The sequence below is a fragment of the Tenrec ecaudatus genome, chromosome 4, assembly GCF_050624435.1.
Source record: "Tenrec ecaudatus isolate mTenEca1 chromosome 4, mTenEca1.hap1, whole genome shotgun sequence".
Lineage (NCBI taxonomy): Eukaryota > Metazoa > Chordata > Mammalia > Afrosoricida > Tenrecidae > Tenrec > Tenrec ecaudatus.
Window position 1 is genome coordinate 123,481,407 of NC_134533.1, and position 20,697 is coordinate 123,502,103.

Below are 20,697 nucleotides of genomic sequence, written 5' to 3' on the forward strand. Positions count from 1 at the left end.
TCATCTATCTAAAGATCCTCTTATTGGGGGCTCTTATAGCTCTTAACCATGCTGTCTGGCTGTGAGTGCCCCGGTCGATGTCGGGGTCCCCCAGGTCGTTGTCCGAGGGAGGCGCAGCGCGAGGATGCGGGCGGCCGGGGTCCACCGAGGCCGGAGCGGAGCGGGGCGGGGCGGGGAGCGAGGGGCGGGCGGGCGAGCGCGAGCCGGCGCGCGGGCGACGGGAGCCGAGGGCGCCGAGGTCAAGTCCGAGAAGCGCCGACCAGCGCCGGGCGTGCGGACGGACAGAGAGCGACGCGGACGCGCCCAGAGCCCGGGCGCCCGGAGCCGGGGGAGTTCCGCTTCCTCCGAGCGCGGTCCCCGCCCCGCCCCGCCCGGCCGCTGACGGCCGTCCCGGCGGGAGGGCTCATTGGCGGGCGCCCGCAGGGAGCCGGTGGCCCCGCGCCCGCGCCCCCGCCCGGCCCCCCACCGCCGCGTCCCCGCGACTCCCGCCTCCGGGGCTCGTCCGCGGGCTCCTCTCCCGTCCCTTTTCCTTCCCGATGGGACCGGCTCGGCCCTGGGCGCCGGGCTAGCGGCGGCGGCGGCTGCGCCCGCCCACCGACTGGCCACATGAGCACCTCGCCCAGCAGACCCAGGTGAGAACTTCGTGACCGCGGAGCACTCCCCTGGAAGCCCAGGGTGACGGAGGGCGAGCCCCGCGAAAGTCGGGGCGGAGGCAACCTTGGGTGGTTGGGTGGGGGCGCTGCGGAATGTTCGCCATCGGATTTTCCTCACGTAGCATCAAAGTTACCAGGGAGCAAGATAAAGCTATTGGCATGGATGGGAGCGTGGCTCCGGCGTCCGACACCCAGAGTTGGTGTCCCCAGGAGGTACATAGGCCAGCTTTTCTCTAGCTTTCTCGTGAAAGTTTGAAATGGGGGTACTGACCTCCCTTGCCCTGGGCAGTGTTTCTCTGACCCACCCTGACCAAGGCCGTGAGTCTTCGGTCTAGACCCTTGAATGGTAGAAATTCAAAATTTGGAAGAAAGAAAGAAAAGACTTGGACACCATGGGGTTTACCTAGTGAGACATCTATTTCCTGTTATGTGAGAGATATTCCTGCCGTTGTTGTTGGTTCATTTTTCCCTCGCGTGAAGGTGGAAGGTCTAGAAATTGCAAGAACACCTAGTTCGGGCTAGGGATACTTGGGGACCCAATCTTGGTGAAAGACTCGCCCCCCCCCCCATCCCCCTGCTCCCATCCTCCCTGGGTGGGTGGGGGCTAGATGAAGGTGTGAGGAGGCTTAGAATGAAGTGTGTGCCACCATCAGCCACCATCAGGCCCAGGAGAAAGGGCTTTGCTCAAACAGTTCCTCCCTACAGGGCCCTTCTGGGAAACCAAAGCCCCAGGCTATCATGTGAGCAGGCCGGTGATTGCAGGGTCTCTGGTTTCTGGTGGAGCTGGGAACCGCTAAGGGACAAGTCCATGGAAGGCCCGATACCAAAGAGGGGCAGGATGGGAGGATTGTGTTTATCACATATGGTTGAAAGAGTCGTGGGTTTTAAAAAGGAACTAACCGTGTTTTGTTAGAAGTGTTTTCATGACAGCAGCAGATGTAAACCTCCCACACTCTGGGAAGGGAGTGACGCCCAGGGCTGGCCTAGGTTCTTGGCCAACACCGGCAAGGACACGGGCCCTTTGAGGTACATGCAGTGTTTGCATGAGAAGCCCTCTTCCCCGGGGGCTTTTCTGAAGGGGGTTATCTTAGCGGGGCTTTTCGCTCTTCGAGTGTAGGAAATGAGTGTTGGGAACAAGTTGGAAATGTTGCCAATGCCACATCTCCAGTCTTGAGACTCACTACAGGTACTTACCTGAGAGCCACTCACCCCTTCCTACTGTCAACCCTCAGTCAATAGCTTCTCAGAGGTTAAAGGACAAGGTGCAAGCCTGTGTCTCCTTGTATGAAAGGCTTGGTCTTGTGCTCTGTGTGAGATGAAATGTATTCCTTTCATCTGTGGCTGATTTCTTGATCGCTCTCTCTTGCCCATCCAGGATGTTCCTGTCCCTGTCACCTCCGCTGCCTCTCAGAGCGTCAGAACTTTCCCTCGATACCTTTGATAGTGGGCCAGTGAGGTCACCTGTACTTGCCTGAAGATTCCTTGTGGCTCATTCACTTTGTAACTTATTCCGAAGCTCTTGTCCTCACTTTGAACTTGGGCAGACAGGGCTGCTGGAACCCCCTTGGTGTTTATGAAGGGAAGGACGTAAAACGGCTATGCAGAAGTTCTGGTTTCCCCATCTCCACACTCACTGCTTTTGGAGATGTGAGGCTGGGCTTCCCACATGGAAACCTAGCCAGATGGGTGCTGCTGTGACACTCCAACTTCATGGTCATTGCTGCCTTTGCATTGCCTCACTCACCGGTGAGCCTGTGGACAACCGTTAGACTACTGCAACAGGCAGTGCCGGTGGCTGAGTTTTCTTCCTTGTCTGTCTCCTTGTGAAAAGTCTGCTGCAGTCTGTTCAGCCTCGTAGCAGCATGCAGGCCTCTGCTAACACACAGTATTGGCCCTTCTTGAGGGGCAGTGGCCAGAGATCAAACTTGGTTGGCAAGAATTCTAACACTGAACAACCAATGTCCCCACCGCAATTGGGTGGTGCCTTCAAAGTTGATTTCTTGCTCAGTGGTCGTCAGTGACCTTAGGCTTCCAATACAATAGCATCTTTACTAGGGATGCTTCCAGGCTTTCTTCTGAGCAATAACAGTTATTTGATGTCCTTCGAGATGAACTTGCTGCTCAGCTCCCTCACTGGGGCTATCCCCCCACACACATCTGCTGGCATGCACGCTTGTAGCTGAGATTCTAGGAGTGTTTCCACTAGTTTCCCCCGGCTTACAGCTTTCACGCAGGTTGCATGTAGTTTTAGCTGTTGTAGCTTTGGGCTGCCGTTGAAAACTCTGAGCATCTCACCCATCCACTTGCCTGCTAGAGGGGCCGCTCTGTCTTGGGGTGCCTCCTGAAGGCTTATTCATTCTCTGTTCTCGACTTCCTGTTGGTTACCCTTTTGGTTTCATCCGTGCTTACTCTGTTTGCTTTTTGCATATATGAATTGGTACCTTGGAAACCACATTTCTTTTTCGGTGTCAACACGATTCTTCTTCATATTGGAATGAAATATCACTTGATTTGATCCAGAGCCCTAATATGTATAAAGCCAGAAACACTACACATAATGTTAACTGCTTGGGATCTGCATACCCTTTATTCATGGTCTCCCCGAGATTCTGGCTTTGAAGGGATGTCCCTCTGCCTTATAGCTGGTCGGTGTGAATTGAGCACGTGAGTAATGCAGGTATGTTGGTGTGTTTCTGAAGAGTTACAGACCGGAAGACCTTATAAAACAAGCAGTTCTACTCTGCATACCTGGGGTCCTGTGAGTTGGAATCAATGTAAGGGCAACAGGATTCCTGCCTGTCATTTGATCCACCTGGTTGCTGACATTCCTTCTTCCTGGGATTTGAAGAGGGGCCTGGAAATGGAGACGGGGAAGAATAGTTCCTAGAAAAAGTGTGTGTGGCCCAGTGAATCTGGAAACAGGCTGCCCTGGAAGGCAAGGGCGACCCATGTGAGGGTACCGAAGACCAGGGAGGAGAAGAGAAAATGAGGAAAGACATGTGGAAATGATGAATGAGGGGAAGAAGGTGGCAGAGAGAGCAAACAAGCAGGTGGGAGGCTTGAGCGCCAACCAATGGGCTCAGAGGAAGATGCAGAGGGCACGGGACCCCAGGGAAAGCAGCCCCTTGCTTTCAGGTTTGGTCCCTTGCCCTTTTCCTCTCAGGGAGAGAGCCAGCAAGTCAGAGGCCCCAGGTGGCTTTCGTGCTGTGGGAGCCTTCCCATTGAAGCTGTCAAGCCTCAACCCCGCACGACCGCTTGTTCTATTTTTACATTTTGCAGAATTGAAATTAAACAAATGGCCCTGTGATGGCATTTCACGAAGCTTTTGTCCAGCACACTCACACGGCCAGGGCCAGGGTGGCTGAATGCTTAGCAAAATCTGCCATTCAATCAGCTGAGAAGGAATCTCGGTGAGGGCGGCGGGCTCGGCTGTGATAGCACTTGATAGAAAGCAAGGTGGGTGAGGGTGGGCAGGAGCTGGAAAGGAGCCTTGCCCTCTGGGTGGTTGGGCTGAAGCAGCAGGAAGTGCGCCCCTCACTGAATTCAGGAACAGCCGTCCCACTTCCCTCCACACCTTGTTTGGGGCGTTTGCTTTGCTTTGGGCACTGGGTTTGATGGCAGCCTCTGTGAGGTTTCACAGGGCCAGTTCTCGGGGCCAGTTCTCCCTTTGGCTGCACTTGATCACTGTGGATGTAGCCTACTGAAAACAGGACACTCAGCCTGGCTGTTGGCCCGTCCTGGGCAAATCATAGGGAGTTTGCTAGTGTGAGGAGGGCATAGCAACTAGGATGATAGTGTGTATCTTGTGCGTGCTCACCCATTGCCCGTGAATGCACGCTGACTCAGGGAGCCCCCCAGGGGCTGCAGATTAGTTCTACAGAGTAGAACTGCTTCAGAGCTTTCTTGGCAGTTCTTGGGTTAGGCTCTGGACTCCTCACTGGAATGTGGGCAGTTCCAACTCACCCAGACACACCTCAGAAGATAGGCCTGGCAGGCTGCTTGCAACCCCATGGAGCAAAGTTCTGCCCAGCACACATGGGCTCACCAGGAGTTGGAATCACTCAGTGGCAGTCAACACCAGCAGCAGTCTATAGAATCAGAACACTAGGACATGCTTCTGTGGTACTACTGGGTGGTTTGAACCATCAACCTTCAGGCTAGCAGAAAGCCAAACTCACTGCCATCTAATCCAGTGGTTCTTAACCTGTGGGTCATGAACCCTTTGTGGGTCGAAGGACCCTTTCACAGGGGTCGCCTAAGACCATCGAAAATATTTATTTCCGATGGTCTTAGGAACCAAGATACCGCTCCTCTATCCATCTCCAGGCAGGTCCGCCCACATGCAGATACTACGCCCACAAACAAGTACCTGGCATGAAGACTGTTTGTTACCCATGCTACACCATGCTTAAGACAAAATTTCATTTATTTGTCATTAGAAATAAATATTTCACAATATATAATTTCATACTGTTTTTATGATTAATCATGATGCTTTAATTATGTTCAATTTGTAACAATGAAAATATATCCTGCATATCAGATATTTACATCATGATTCATAATAGTAGCAAAATTATGAAATTAAGATGTAGCAACGAAAATAATTTTATGGTTGGGGGTCACTACCACATGAGGAACTGTATTAAGGGGTCGCGGCATTAGGAAGGTTGAGAACCACTGATCTAGCTCGTTCCGACTCACAGCGACGCTATAGAGCAGGGTAGAACTGCCCCGGGGGCTTCCATGACTACAGCCCCTAACGGCAGTGGAAGCATCTTCTTTGTCTCACAGAGTGGCTGTCGCTTTCAAACTGCTGACCTATGGCACCAGGGCACCTGGTTCAGGATAGTGCAAATGATTTGCACCATCGAGGTGGCAAGTCCCAGGTTAATATGGTCACTCATCGAATGGTTCCAAGTTTAAGTCTGCCCAAATGAATGTCGGAAGAACGGCCTGGCAATCTATGGAGTACCTTTGCCACCCATCGAGTTACCTTGAGCTGGAGTGGATTCAGCAGCCCCTGGTGCTTGGTTAGAATACAGAGCTGATGCTGTTCTGTAGGTTTAGACGCTCACATGCTCTCCCAGGAGATCTGATCGTCATTCAAGCACGTTAGCTTGGAGCATAACCATTCTTTCATACAAAAGCAAACAAACTCCCCTGTATGAAGAGGACCAATTAAGAAGACAAGGTTGGCTGGGTTGCAGTCAAAAATGTAGGACTGACTCTTCGAAAGGCTGCCGCTCTTGTTGTCATGTTTTTGTTTAATTGGGTGTTTGTGTGTGCCCTTTCCTGTGCATGTGGAATATTTAGACGCTTTGGCCACCTGTTAGCCTCTGGCTTTACAAGTTCAATGCACGAGTTGACAGCAAGGAACACCACAGTTGAGTCTGTCGTACTTCAAAAGGCGTGATGCAGTGGACCGTGGGGTGCTGAAAGGAACTCTCTCTCCCTGAAATTAGCCTGCTAGAGGCTGACCTTTCCTCCGGATCCTAAGCAGTCTTACTAGCCAGAGAATAATTCCTGCCGAGACTGTCACAAGGTACCTTCATGTCAGACACAGTGTGACTGAGAGCATTAAGAGGAGCCATATAGATGTGTGTTCAAAGTCCCCGGGAAATGAAGGGGTGACAGTGCACTAAGGGGGAACAGAAGCCAATTTCCTTTGAATCAGGTATTCATGTGTTTTCTCTCTATAGTCTTTCTTCTTTGCTCTCAGGTTCACGGGATTTGTCTTGCCTGGCTTTGAAGCCAGAGACTAAGCAGATGGGAAGGGACAAAAACAATCCAAGTCAGGTTATTTTTTCACATTCAAGGGAAAGCTTTCAGGTTTAAAGCGTCTGACTCTGGTCTCCTAGCTCAGTTGCACTTAGAGGCCAGCATGCCCGGGATGTATGTGTGCGCTCCCACCGCCCCCCATCTACAGTGGGCCTTGGAGCATCTTTGTGCTCAATTAGTATTTAAACCAATTTCCAAGCTCCCAAACTTTTTTGGAAGTAGAGATCTTACATAACATCTCTATTCCAAGGTTTTCCTTCTCCTGGTGAGGATATGTTTAGCCACCTCATGAATAGAAATAGTAAACAAACTACTTCTGATAGCTTCCTTATTATTATTTTTCACTACTGAAATGTTATTTGTATCATGCTTTATTGCTTACAGAGCTCTTCTGTTTTATGTAATCTTCATGAAAACTGCATACAGCATAAATTCTTATCTATAATTGTCCGATTTCACAAGGGTAGTAAGTGGTAGACTTTAAACCAATGTTCTGTTTAAAAAAAATCATTTTATTGGGGACTCATACAACTCTTATCACAACTCATACATACATCAATTGTGTCAAGCACATTTGTACATTCTTTGCCCTCATCATTCTCAAAATATTTGCTCTCCACTTAAGCCCTTGGTATCAGCTCCTCATTTTTGTCCCCTCCCCGCTTCTTCCTCCCTCATGAATCCTTGGTAATTTGTAAATTATTATTATTTTGTCTTTATTGTAATTTACTGTGATTGCTCACACTGTACTTTCTGTAGTGGATTCCACTTGAATTTTTCAGTGCCATATTTTCCTGGTTTCTTCTATCATTTTTAGTTAGCGCTCTATCTCTATAGGTAGGGTATATGAGTACCTTCTGGTAGTTAGTTGATAAAGGAGTCCCAGTGGGACTGTGGGTTACACATTGGGCTGCTAACCACAAGGCTACTTTTTCAGACCCCGCAGCTGCTCACTGGGGGGAGGGGGAAGATGAGGCTTTCTGCTCCATGAAGCCCTCCACAGGAAGAGTTGCAGTCTCTCCTGGAGGACTTTTATGAGTTGGAATCAACTTGATGGCAGTGAGTTTGGTTACGGATTTTGAGTCTGGAGAGGTAGCCTATCTTCTTGGAGACATACTGCCATTCTTTTAGACTTTGGCATGTTAATCGCTGCCAAATTTTTCTTGGCATTTAAGTCAAAGTAAAAGCTCAATGAAAGTTGTAGTTCTGCCTACTCCTTATAGCTGAGATATCCCTTTGTTTCTTAGGGAGTATCTTAAAAAAAGGAGTCTTGCCCCCACTGAACGGGAAAGTAAATAAATTTCTGTAATGCAAAGAAATCAAAGAAGAATTTGAATGAGAAGACTTCCAGAGAGAGAGAGAGAGAGAGAGGGAGCTCTGCTAGGCTTTAGGATTTAAGCCTCCATTTGAATGACTAAGCCCCTTAATGTGGCCTCACATGAGTAATTCAGCTTTTGAGAGCTTTCCTTTCCTTGGCTCCAGCCATCCCCTCCATTTGGATTCAGTTGGCAATGATTAACAGAGAATGCTAATTTTTAGTCCTGCTTGGTCTTTTGCATGCATGAACTTCCTGCTATTTGCCTGAGAAAGTATAAAACCAGGCTTGGCTGATGGCTTTATTTAGCAGTTAGACCAATGCTGAATGATGTATCTTGGCTTGTCAAGAAGCAAGAATTAGTTAACAGAAACATCTTTTTTTTTTTTTGAAAGAGCATTTTCCCAATTGTGAATGAAGCGAGATTTATAAGGTTGAATTTAAAATTCATTTAAAAATGAATTTACCTACTCCTTTTCTTTCCCCTAAAGTATGGTAATCCTTAATCTGTCTGGGTGCATTGTGACCCTCAATGCATAATGCTTGTGTTCGTTTTTTTGACTGGATTACGTGAAGCCTGTTACCTCTTAACATCAGCCACATTTGACTTAGACCTTGAGCCTTTGGGCTTCTGTATGTGACTGTACTGAGTGATGGTCTTGTGATCAGGCTTTAGAAGAGGATAAAAAGGTGCTACAAATAAGCCTGTCATAGGAGAGTGAAGAAAATACACGTCTTTGCTCTTCGTGTGGACTATGGAAAGAGAGGAGTTGATCATTTGAAATCTCCATTTTTCAGAGCACTGGGTAAGTGTCTTATCACCTGTTCTGTTTTGTTAAGGTATCTTATCTTTAATCATTGTAGACAGTATGCAGTGTATTCTTAAACAAACTCTATTCTATTTACCCTTATTTGTTCTGTGTTTTACCACATCCGACCTTTATATTCTTACAACAAACATTTGTTAAGGAAGAAATTGTATGGACAGTAGGGAAACTGACTTGAATAAGCCAATACTTTCTTCAAAAGGTTCAGTAAGAAATAGAAACACCAGGTGGAAGAGCTAAAGACCCCCCATTGATGGCTTTAAAGAGGAAAGAGGCTGCTTAGGAACAGACTCACTCCAGCAGGGAGCAGAGCAGCCCAGGCCACTCTACAGAGGCCCTTTCAGAATAGTTTAGATTTGATCTGAGTTTTCAAAAGGAGAGCAGGCCTGATCGAGGTAGAAAGGGTAAAACGGAAGTTCTGGCACAGGGAGAGCGTGTACGAGATCACAGAGTTGTGAGGGCCTACGGCGTTTGTGCAGGGTAAAAACTCTAGCAGTAGTAGGGCGTGAACAGAAAGAGGCAGAGTCCAAAGACGGGCTCTCAGAAAGGGGCTCTGGTTCAAGTGAAAGCTTATGGAGCCTTAACGCTGGCCAGGGAGTTTGGAAAGGACCAGCCAGACTCCAGAGTTGATTTAAAGAGGAGCCGGCCGCATTTGCTAAGATGTGGACGGTAGAGGCAGAGGGGAATGAAGAAGAGCCGTTGGTTGGGTTCCTGCCCTACTTGGGTGTAATCTGCACTAGGGATCCGAAAAACTCAATGTTGAAAAGGCAGGCAGTGGAATCTGAGTTTGAGGCGCTGCGGAGGAAGAACACTTTCCCTCCGAGCATGGCAGACCCACCTCAAGCTTGCATGGCAGACCCACCTCAAGCTTGCATGGCAGACCCACCTCAAGCTTAGGAAGAGTTTCCTGTGTGCATGACAAATGTAGATCAGGCTTCAAGGAGGACCAGAATAAGAGGTTTCAAAGGACTGAAGTTGAGATTGTCACGGTGAAGCTGAGGTACAGGGAGACGGACGGACATAACTGACAGGACAAGGGAGAGCTTTATTAGGGGGTTCCGTGACCCAGGCCAACAGGCGAGGGAAGTCGTGCTCAGCAGCAGGGGACACGGGTTTGTAAAGGTGTGGTGAGGAATGTATGGCAGTTAGCATCTGGGGTCTTGTGTTCACTCCTTGCTGCTTTCTTCAAACCTGAACATCTGTTTTCACCTGTTACTTTATCTGTGGCGCCGTCTGCTGCCGACCTGGGGTCGTGCAGATCTTGCAGTCCAAGCAGATCTTGCCACATCTCAGAGACTATAAAGGTGCCATCCGGTAAAAGGTATCTTTCAGCAGTCAGTGACCACCTACCTTAAGACAATTGTTATTACGGAAGCAAAGGATGCAGCAGTCTTTTGAGACCCAGAAAGGCTGTGAAATATGTTCACTGATAATCCCCATCCCCTGGGGACGAGTTCCTTTTGAGCCTCTCTGAGAACAGGATCCTGTGCTCAGTGACTTCTCATGGTCTGTTTGCTACATAATCTCATGCTTAAGCCTTATGTTCATGTGCAGGATACTGATTAACAGGTGTTTTCAAGAGTTCCTAAAACATGCGACTGAAAGCTGTTTGCGTGGGACTTTTGAAGGTCTACACCAAATTAATACTTTTAAACAATTCTATTTGATCATTTAAAAATATTATATTATGTTCAAATGCGTTCAAATAAATTGTTCCTTTTCAGAGAACAGTTCTGAACTCTTACTTGGTAAAATTTTCGGTTCATAAAGTGAATTTTCTAGGCCATTCTCCACACCTCCGCTCCAGCTAGGGAGCATAATGATTTCCGTTTTCATCCAACCTGCCTATTCTGAGAGGCGATTCACCGCTCAGCCACAGGCAGCCGAGAAGTGTAGTCACCAGAAGCCATGTCCTTGATGGGCCTGCTGCGACCGACAAAAGACCCTTCTGTCACTCAGGGGACACCCCAGAGGAGACTGCTGGAGTTTGGACTTGTTCTTTGGGGTTTCCTAAGGTTTGTGTACCCTTAGTGTCTGTCCTCTTCATCCACCTTGGGCTGCCTCTGCAACTCACAGTTGCTCCCTGGGTTGTTGAAGCTGTCTTTGTTTCACATGCAAACACCAAAAGAACACACGAGTCTGTGAACAATGGGTGCCATCCAGAAAGAACTATAGAAATCAGGAAGCAGAGGCTGGGTTGTGTTTTTTCTGCCTGTTGATTTGTTCCCATTGATCCCAGAGCACTGAAGCTGGATTTAAAATATCCTTTATCAGTTGGCTAGCTTTTCTTACTGGTGGTTCTCAGGTCTCCCACTGTTATTACACCTGGGGGACTAAATGTAATTACCCAGGATTGGTGAACTCTGGATAAGAAATGTTAGAAATTAGAATCTCTGTTGCTTTCTGTAAAGAGCCAGGCGGTCCTGTGAGATAAGAATTGACCTGCTAAGTGCAAGGTCAGTGGTTCAAATGCACCAACTGCTCCCAGAGAGAAAGCTGAGGCTGTCTGCTTCCCTGAAGGTGTAGTCTCAGAAACTCTGCATAGACTTGGAATGAGTTGGAATTGACTCAGTGACATTGGGTTTGGTTTGGTTACTTTCTGTGAGGAATGCTGGTGGCATAGTGGATTAAGGGTTGGACTGCTAACAGCAAGCTCAGCAGTTCAGTCCCACCAACCACCGTGCAGGAGGAAGATGAAGCTATCTGCTCCTGTTCAATTTGTAGTCTCAAAACCTTATTGGGCAGTTCTACTCTGCCCCATAGGGTTGTTATGAACCAGGATCAACTCTATGGGACCTTCCTTGTATGGCTTTGTGTTATATGTGTCTGATCATTTCGGAGCCTTGAATCATTTCATGTAACCTTTTTGAGGTCTGGTAAAGGGAAGTCGTGTATCCAAGATCATAAGGCTGCTGACACACTTGGGACTAGATCACCTCTCTCTGCAGTGTTCTAGACAGAAGCCCATCCTCTCGTTACTGAGGGTGGGGCTGATCGACATTCCTAGGTACCTGAGCATTTGAAGTACTGTGATCCATAGATCTTGACTGATCTCAGCTTGGAACTGGTCCTGTGTTCTGGACTGCAGTCACAATGGCCTCTGACCCACAGCACAACACATGAAATCCATTGCGCCCTACAGCGTGTCCACGGGCGCACTGTCAGAAGGCAAGTGCCAGGCCTTTCCTTCTCATCCACCCGAGTCTGGAAGCTCTGCTGAAACCTGCTCAGCATCTTCGCAGTTCATCAGCCTCCCCTGACAGAGAGGTTGTTGGGCACTGACCAGCAATAGAACCAGGTCTCTCACATGGAAGCCAAAAATTCTTCTAGTGAATCACTCCATTGCCTTCCAAGTTTTCCTACTTAGCTTCACTGTCAATTCTCCATCCTGAGCCCCTGAATCTGACCTCTTCCCTTTGTTGTCTGACTGGCATGTGCTTAATGAGAATAACACGAGCAGGCAAATTCTATATTACTGCCACTCACTTAAAAATCATTTGCATATTCATACTAAAGGAAAAGGAATCTTCTGATTGTATCTCTCCCCTTCTGATAATAGAGTTTAGTGTGGATAATTGAGAGTGGATCCTCTCTGAAACATTTTGGCCTTTTTTTACTACACGGGAGTCCTGGTGGTGTAGGGGTCACAAGTTGGGCTGTGTTCTGCATTGTGAGCAGTTCAAAACCACCTACTACTCTGTAGGAGAAAGATGAGGCTTCTACTCCTGTAAACAGTGTCAATCTTGCAAACCCACAGGGGCAGTTCTACCCTGTCCTCTAGGGTGGTTATGAGTTGGCACGGACTTGGTGGCAGTGAGTGTACTCCAGAGAGGTAGGAACTATGCAGAGCAGAGAAGGAGTTCATTTGGCCTTGTAGCCAGACGGTTGGCAGGTGGGGATGGATTGTAGATAACATGGTATAGGTTCTCACGATCCTCGATCCTCCAGCTTCCCCTTTAGAAGAAGTGGAAATCCCCCCAATCTTTGCTCTGGACATAGTGGGCCACTTGGGAGGTTAGATGCCTATTGCTGCATGAGGTAGCACTATGCAAATGTGCCTGATCCTGACCTTTTTGTTACCTCCCTGGAAAGGAATACTGGGAAATGAGAAAACACGGTAAGAACTAAGGAACTGTCCAAAAAAAGAGCATTTTTGACCATGGAAATGTATGGGAACCATTCAAACTGCTCTCAAGAAAGTAACAGAAATCCTCCTCGACCGTGTTCCAGTCTCCCCCTCTGTCTTCCTGGAACACGAGCGATGAAATTCCATGTTGGAGCCCCCCAGGAGATCATCCAGGCTCCCTTCTCAGGAACTTATGGCCACTTTGAAGAATCATTTCCTATTTGTTGAATACTTCGCTAACTTTACTTTTCCCAGGGAGAATCCATCTGGGCAAAACATCAGTTATCAGCCATGTATGTTAGTAGCTTTACTGTGCTATAGACACAGAGCCACTAGCCATGAAGAGATGTGAGATGCTGTGTTTTAATATGTGAGCAGTATCTACGCTTTGACTATTTTCCTGGTCTGTTCAGATGTTATAAACTGCTTCCAAAATGTTTTAAATGATGTGTTTGTAGTCTGGATCATCTCTCTGTTGTCTGTGTTATTGTTTCTGTCTGCTCTTAAATAACCCATTCAATAACATGGTGTTTGTCTGCCCAGTTCCCCCCTGCTCCAGTGAAATGGTGTCACATTTTCCAAGGCAGGCCAGTTTGTTGTTGAATCTTGGAGACAGGAAATGGTCATGCAAAAGACACATTGCTCTACTTTCCCTAAGCCCGTGCCTCGCTCACGATAAACCACGGTCTCCATTGAACTTTTAACTGAAGCCGCACTCCCGAGCTTCAGACGCTGTTGCTCCAACATACGCATCATTATGTATCGAGGATTCTTACCACAGGTTTGCTATTTTGGGATAAAAGCCGGAGAGGAGCATCACTCACATCTAATACAGGAAGGATAAGTAAAAAACAATCTTGCATCCTTGAGACACACTGACCCCACAGCATCACAACCTCCAGGCTTTATTCCGATAGCAGCCTCCTGGTGGGTCCAGCAGCCTCCTGGTGGCCGTTGGTGAAATCATGCAAAGGAGCAGTGCCCCTCTGCTTCCATACTCAGTCACCACATAGAGGGCTCAGAGGCTCAGATCCCCTGCTGGGTTCTTGGGGGATGCAGGAGAAACATTCCCAAGAATGAATGATATATGAATGTTCCCGCAGTTTAGGTGATATTACTTTTGTCAATGTCCCATAGAGCAGATATTCTTCCACATATTTTCAGTACAAGATACTCATTGCACCTTGACATCGGCCTAGGTCAATCTGCATTAAAAATAACTATCTTCAGACATTGAGCCTTGACTCAAGTACTCCCTAACACAAGAACACTTTGTACTAACAATCCAGCATTCTGTGATGCTCACCTTCCCGACACAATCACTGAAGACAAAATGGGTGCATAAGCAAATGTGGTGAAGAAACCTGATGGTACCTAGCTATCAAAAGATATATCTGGGGTCTTAAAGGCTTGAAGATAAACAAGTGGCTATCTAGCTCAGAAGCAACAAAGCCCACATGGAAGAAACACACCAACCTGTGTGATCATGAGGGAATAAAACCATACCCGAGGTGGATGGGGTGGGGGGGGGGCATGGAGTGGAGACCCAATGCCCATCTGTAGACAATTGGACATCCCTTGCAGAGGGGTCACAGGAAAGAGATGAGCTAGTCAGGGTGCAGTATAACACCGATGAAACATACAACTTTCCTCTCATTCTTTGCTGCTTCCTTCACCCCACTATCATGACCTCAATTCTACCTTACAAATCGGATTAGACCAGAACATTCACACTGCTACAGATAAGAGCCTGCAACACAGGGAATCCAGGATAGATAAACCCCTCAGGGCCAACAAGGACAGGAGAGATACCAGGAGAATTAGGGGGTGGAGGGCGGGTAGAAGGGGAATTGATCACAAGGATGAATCTAGAACCCCTCCCAAGGGGACAAGTAATGGAAAAGTGGGTGAGGGGTGATGGAGGACAATGTAAGATATGGAAATAATAATCTATAACTGATCCCAGGTTCGTGAGCGAGGGTAGATGGGAAGGGAAGAGGAAGAAATGGGGAGCTGATATTAGGGGCTCAAGTGCAAAAAGAATACATTGAAAACGATGATGGCGGCATCTGTGCAAATGTGGTTTGACACACTGGATGAATGTATGGATTGAGATAAGAGATGTAAGAGCCCCCAATAAAAGTACTTGAAAAAAAAACCATCTTCATCGTCATTATCACTAATAATCTATTGTTCAAGTTTTTACTCCTGATTTCACCTAACACGGAAACCACCACCATCAATCGGTACTGTTAGTTTCCCAGTTTGACAGATGAGGAAATCAAGACCTGGGGACCTAAATTACTTCCTTGGGTTACTCTAATAGTATGCAGATCTGAGATTCTAAGTTGACTTCAGATCATTAGCTTCCAGCACAACTATGTTATAGGAAATGAAGCAATCAAGTATGAACTATTTATTACCCTGTTCTTCTACTTAATATGTATGCTTATGGAGTTGGAGCTTCTTAGAAGCAAAATACATCTCCCATTTACAAGTAACTTATAATGTTTGTGGGGAAGAAGCCATTAAAAAATAGTTAACCGTACAAAAGAAGATGTGGTTAGTCCCCAATGTGTGAAACACAACAGATATTACTTACGAGGAGGTCCTGGAGAAGTCAGCCTCACACGGGCCTGGTCGGCTGGCCGGCAAGATTGACGTAGGCGCAGAATGAGCAGGAAAAGCTTTCATGCGTGAGGTGAGGAGGACAAACTCAAAGGGTCCGCGCTGACCAGGCACCTGAGATTGTCGAGGGGTGTGGCCTGCTGGGGCTGAGGAAGATGGTAAGGTAGCCCGAGAGTGAGAGATTTGTATCCTCATCTGTGTGGTCCACAGATATTACCAAGTGCTCGCTACATGGAGGTTTTCTATGGGAGAAGAACAAGGTTGGAAGGTAGATGAGCCTTAGTCAATATCAAGTTCAGGATGTAGAACATTGTCTTGTAGATTTGATGGTCACAATAATTAGTCTGGTTGCTATAGATGGACCTCAAAACCTTGGACGGATGTCTAAAATTGTGACCACTGTCACATTCCCTTTCCAGTTTTTCTAGATTTCACAGTAGAAGTGGGCCTTTCTCCGCGAACACACCCATCGATTCGTATGGAGAATGCCCACGTTTAAAGGACGGGGCACAAAGGAATGTCTCTTAAAATGTCAGAGCTCACAATGAGAAAGTTTGAAAGAAAGCACTGAGGGAAGGAGGTCATGGGTTTCAGATGCAGAAAAGAGAACACAAGATTACACACCATTAGAAGACGTTTCAATTTGATAGTTGGTCTCAGGGATTTGGAGAATGCATTTCAATAGTGCAGTGGAAATAATAATCCTATCGCTTGAATGAAGAAGTAAATGGAGAGAAGAGGGTAACCCTGCCCACTGCCTGCGAGTCAATTCTGCCCTATAGACTAGAGTAGAACTGGCCCAGAGGTTGCAAGGTCGTAACGGTCTATAGCAGCAGGCTGCCACATCTTTCTCCTGTGGGGCAGCTGCAGGTTCTGACACCGGCCTTCAGGTTGGTAACTGCTCACTTGACCGTGCACCATTGGGGCTCTTGCCGGTTCCAGCAGTCTGAGAGCTAAGTTGTCGCTAGATCCTTCCTCGGGGTGCCTCCATGTGAGGCACAGGAGAGCAGGTCCCTGCGGAGTTGTCAGTGGCTGATTTCCCAGCTTTTCTTCTCTGGATGGATTCAAATCTCAAAACTTCTGATTAGCAGCTGAGCCATTTACTCACCACTGAGAATCTAGCAGTAGTATAAACAGCTCACTTTAAAAGTTCAGTGGGCAAAGAGAAGACTACAGATAATAACAGCAGGGTTGCAGAATTGTCCACATATTTTTTTCTTTCAAAATGGCCCCAAATAAATACATATTTGAATATGAAAATTACAGACTGAAGAGGAAAGATACTGGGAGCAGAAGCTGTCACAGGAAACCCTTCCTTTCAACTGGGATTTTAAAGCTTCATAGTCTAATCGTAGTTGGATGTGTAGAATTATTAAAAGCAGAGTGAGTGAGCTCATACCTTAACCCATCCCCTCCCATCGTGTATCTCCCCCTCCCCCAGGGCCCCTGGTCCTGGAACTGGATTTCCGTTTCATCCTTCAGACCTTCTGCCAGTGGGCGGTGAGTGACTCTGGAGAGCATCTGCAACATTTTACAGACCTTCATAGCTATATCTCTGGCAGCTTTTCTTTAGAGATGTCTTTTCTGGTTAAAAAAAGTAAATGCATATTTGATGCAAGATTTATCCCCTCAAAATATACACGTATGTATATATACATATATATGCATGACTATTCATACTTCAGTTTCTGAAACCCAGTTCATTTAAACATTTGCCTACCTGGCCGCTACTGTGTACCAAGGGCTGTGTTACATACTGGGGTGTCAAAGAAGAATAAAGTACAGGTACAGTCCTTAATGACAGATGTTTGCTCTTAGAGGGCAAGTCACTTAGGGATACTGTCAGAATCCCTGCCATGATCAGTGCAAAGATTACATCCAGGTGTTATTGAATGCCAACAGGGACACTCATCCCTAATTGGGAGTATGGGGAAAAGCTTCCTGGTGGAGGTAGTATTTGAGTGTTTTTATTTTTGAAGGATGAGATAGTTACGGGTTATTGTGCCAACCTGGCTGATAAACACATGTGGGTTAATTGAAGAGCTGAGGGCTAAATGGCTTGGTGAGCCTCGCCTTTCTAGTTCTTGGGTCTCTTGCTTTCTGATGGTCGGACCAGGGTGCAGCTGCCTTAGCCAGATCCCTGCTTCAGCTGGCAAGGCTCACTTCCTTCCTGCAAGACATCCCTGAGGAGAAGCCACATGGACCTACCCCCTGCTGCAGTCCTGGCTGCTGGAGCAGCCGTGTGGAGACCACTGCCAGTGCTGAGATGCTTACACGCTCACTGATTCGGTTTTCCTCCTGCAGTCGGCATCATTGCATGTGTTTTGTGAGATTGAGGACTTTGTAGATTGGTGTCATTCATATGGACTAATGTTGGACTTATGGGCTTGGACAGCACTGGGTTGGGATGCTTTCTTAATGTACACTTACCCTTTTATATAAAACTCTCTCTTATACATATGAGTTTCTGTGGATTTATTTCCCTAGTTTACCTAGACTAACACAAAGGGTAAGCAGAAGCAATCCATGAAAGGTGGGAAGAGCAGAGGAAACAACATAAGGAAAGTTACAGGAGCCAGAGAGAGGGGGTATATATATACACACACACACGTACACACATGCACACACCATGTAGGAACAACTGGAGTATAAAGTTAGAGAGATGGAAATAAATGAGCTTAGGCAGGTGCACTAGGTAAGATGTTTAGGAAGCTTTTGTTTATGTTGGTGTCTATATAAGATAGCCAGGACAAGCAATCCCAAGGAGACAGTGACAGGACCAATGGTTGGGACAGGGGTGGGTGCATGAGAGGGAAGGAGGGGATGGGGAATGAGTGGTGAGCCAATAACACCAGGCACAGGGACAGGGGAATAGCAAGTGTTCTCAAGTTGATGGTGAGGATAGTGGTCATGTTTGATAAGTTGAAATGTATGAGAGGAATTACTGAGAGTGAATGATGGGTAAAAATGATAGTGGGGCAGGAGAAAAAGAAAAAGGAAGGAAGAAGAAAGTAAAAATTACATATATAGGAATTAGTATAGTTATGTATATATGTAAATATATACAGATAGGTGTATTTGTCTATGTATATATATGTAAATACAACAAGGAAGCACATGGACTGTGGGCCTCTATTTAAATCTTACCTCAGTACAAAAATGGTTTGTTCTCATAATGTGGCACTGTATGATACTCACCTTCCCCAAACAATCAATTGCTGAAGATAAATGGGTACATAAGCAAATGTGATGAAGAAAGCTCGTGGTGCCTGGCTATTAAAGGTTTGGAGTTAAACAAGAGGCCATCTGACAGAGATGCAACAAAGCCCACATGGAAGAAGCACACCAGCCTGTGTGATCAAGAGGTATTGACAGGAATAGGTATCAGAAGTTCAAAAACAAGCAACCAGAATGACGGAAGGAGCATGGACAAAGTGGAGACCCAGAACTGACCTGTAAGATAATTGGACAGTCCCTCATAGAAGGGCCACACGGAAGGAATGATAATCCATGGTGCAGTGTAGCACTGCTGAAACACATCCTCTAGTTCTTGAACATTTCCTCCCCTTAGGTCTTTGTTTTACCTCATTGATGTTGTTAGACCTGTGTGTGTTCGTTTGTATAAGAGCACTCAATGCATGAAAGCTAAGATAGATAACCCTTCAGAAACAGTAATGGGGTCATGACCCTGAGGGTCTGGGAAGGGGGAAAAAGAGGGGGAGGGGGAGCAGATAGCAGTGATGACTGTAGAACCTCACATGAGGCGAATGAATAACAGAATTGTAGGTGAACAGATACATTGGATGGTGTGAGATACGGCAAAAAAACAACAACACAAAAACCAACCCTAAATATATATATAAAGGATTCCTGGGGGCTAGGGTGCGGGAGGGAAGGCATAAAGGGGTGCTGATATCAAAGAGCTCAAGGAGAAAGAAAATGTTTTGAATTGATGGTGGTAACAATTGGATAATTTTGCTTTATCTAACTGAATTATGGGTAGCTATAATATCTGTAAGAGCTCCCAGTAAAATTATAATTTTTTAAAGAAAAAGAACCTTATATACCATGCTAATATCTTGGAGTGTGTTGTTAGGCCAATGGAGAACTATTGAGGTATTTGAGGAGGCTAATATCATACTCGTATATTTATGTAAAGATCTATTCTGGTTGTAAATGATTGATCCAAGGAGTAATTCAATTAGGAATGTCCTTCACTTCAATTTACCAGAAACTCAACTCATCGGACCTCAGACCAAGAGGGGTGGGTCTTTTTCATGCAACAAGAAGTTCAGGGAAAGGTGACTCTGGCGAGGTTTTAGATGCTGGAAGATGCAATCAGATCTTAAGTTTGGTTTGCGTTTCCATTGCAGCCTGCTCACCATTTTTCCTTTTATCACCATAGTGGAACTCTAGTCACAAGAGGGTATTTTGGCTCAGGCATCCTGTTTATGGTCAAGGGGAGGAGAAGGGGATGTGGCAGAGGCAGAATATCTATTCTTTGAAGTTTCATTAATAAAGGAGGGAGAGGACAAAGGATATTTGAATTGAGTTTTGAGTTAGAGTGTATCCATCAGAGGCTTGGAGATGGTATCTCCTATCAGGGAACAGAGCTGGCAAAAGGCTCCTCAAAAAGCAGACCTTCAGCTTTTAACAGAGACAAAGCCAGAGGAAGAGCAGGTGACTCCAGGAGCCATTGCATTGGGTGTGGTGTGGGTGCCTCCATGTTGAATAAGGGGCGTAGAAAACGACTCCATCTTCCAGGTTGGTTGTTGAAAATGGACACAAGCCAACTTCCTGCCACGGAGCTGACTTTGCCTCCTTTACCTCTTTGCATCCTCACTAGGCTTCAGTGGTTATTTATTCTGTGCCAAGAGTTATGCTAGGCACTGCGTGGAGATTATGTAGAATAGAGTTAAAGAGGTCACGGTAGAAGCGTAATTACTTGGACAATCCTCAAACCGATTATTTGATATCTAGAACAATTGACAAATAGTGTAAGAGAAATTAGGAGCTTGGTACATGTTGTCAACCCTGGGCCACCGACCACCTATGAACTGGGCTTAGTGTTTCGAAGTCAGATGTTACCAGTGTATCTTTCCACTATTGCTCTACAGATTTGTCTGCGTGGCCTGCCTCATGTGACCCTGTTGAGAATCAGTGTTTGATGAGCATCACCCCCTTTGTCCTCCCACACTTGTTGAAAGGGTCCTGCTTTCTACTTCCTCTCTGCCTAGCATGCCAGAAAAGTGGGTGAAGGGAGATGTGGGACAGAGCAAGATATGACAAAATAACAATTTATAAATTATCAAGGGTTCATGAGGGAGGGGGAAGTGGGGAGGGAGGGGAAAAATGAGGACCTGATGC

General features: G+C 46.7%; 1 protein-coding gene across 5 annotated transcripts in view; it reads left to right on the forward strand.

The window, feature by feature from the left end:
* The first annotated feature begins 252 nt into the window (after window positions 1–252).
* Window positions 253–20,697, forward strand: part of GRAMD1B (GRAM domain containing 1B) — a 336,257-nt gene continuing 315,812 nt past the window's right edge. For 2 of the 5 annotated variants that reach the window (XM_075546735.1, XM_075546736.1), the window contains exon 1: window positions 254–632. Coding sequence is in view for 2 of the 5 variants with exons in the window: in XM_075546739.1 (XP_075402854.1) it covers window positions 607–632 (26 nt within the window). In the remaining 3 variants the exon portion in view is untranslated. Of the gene's footprint in view, window positions 633–20,697 lie in introns of all 5 variants that reach the window. The other 3 variants (XM_075546737.1, XM_075546739.1, XM_075546738.1) reach the window with 3 other exon arrangements.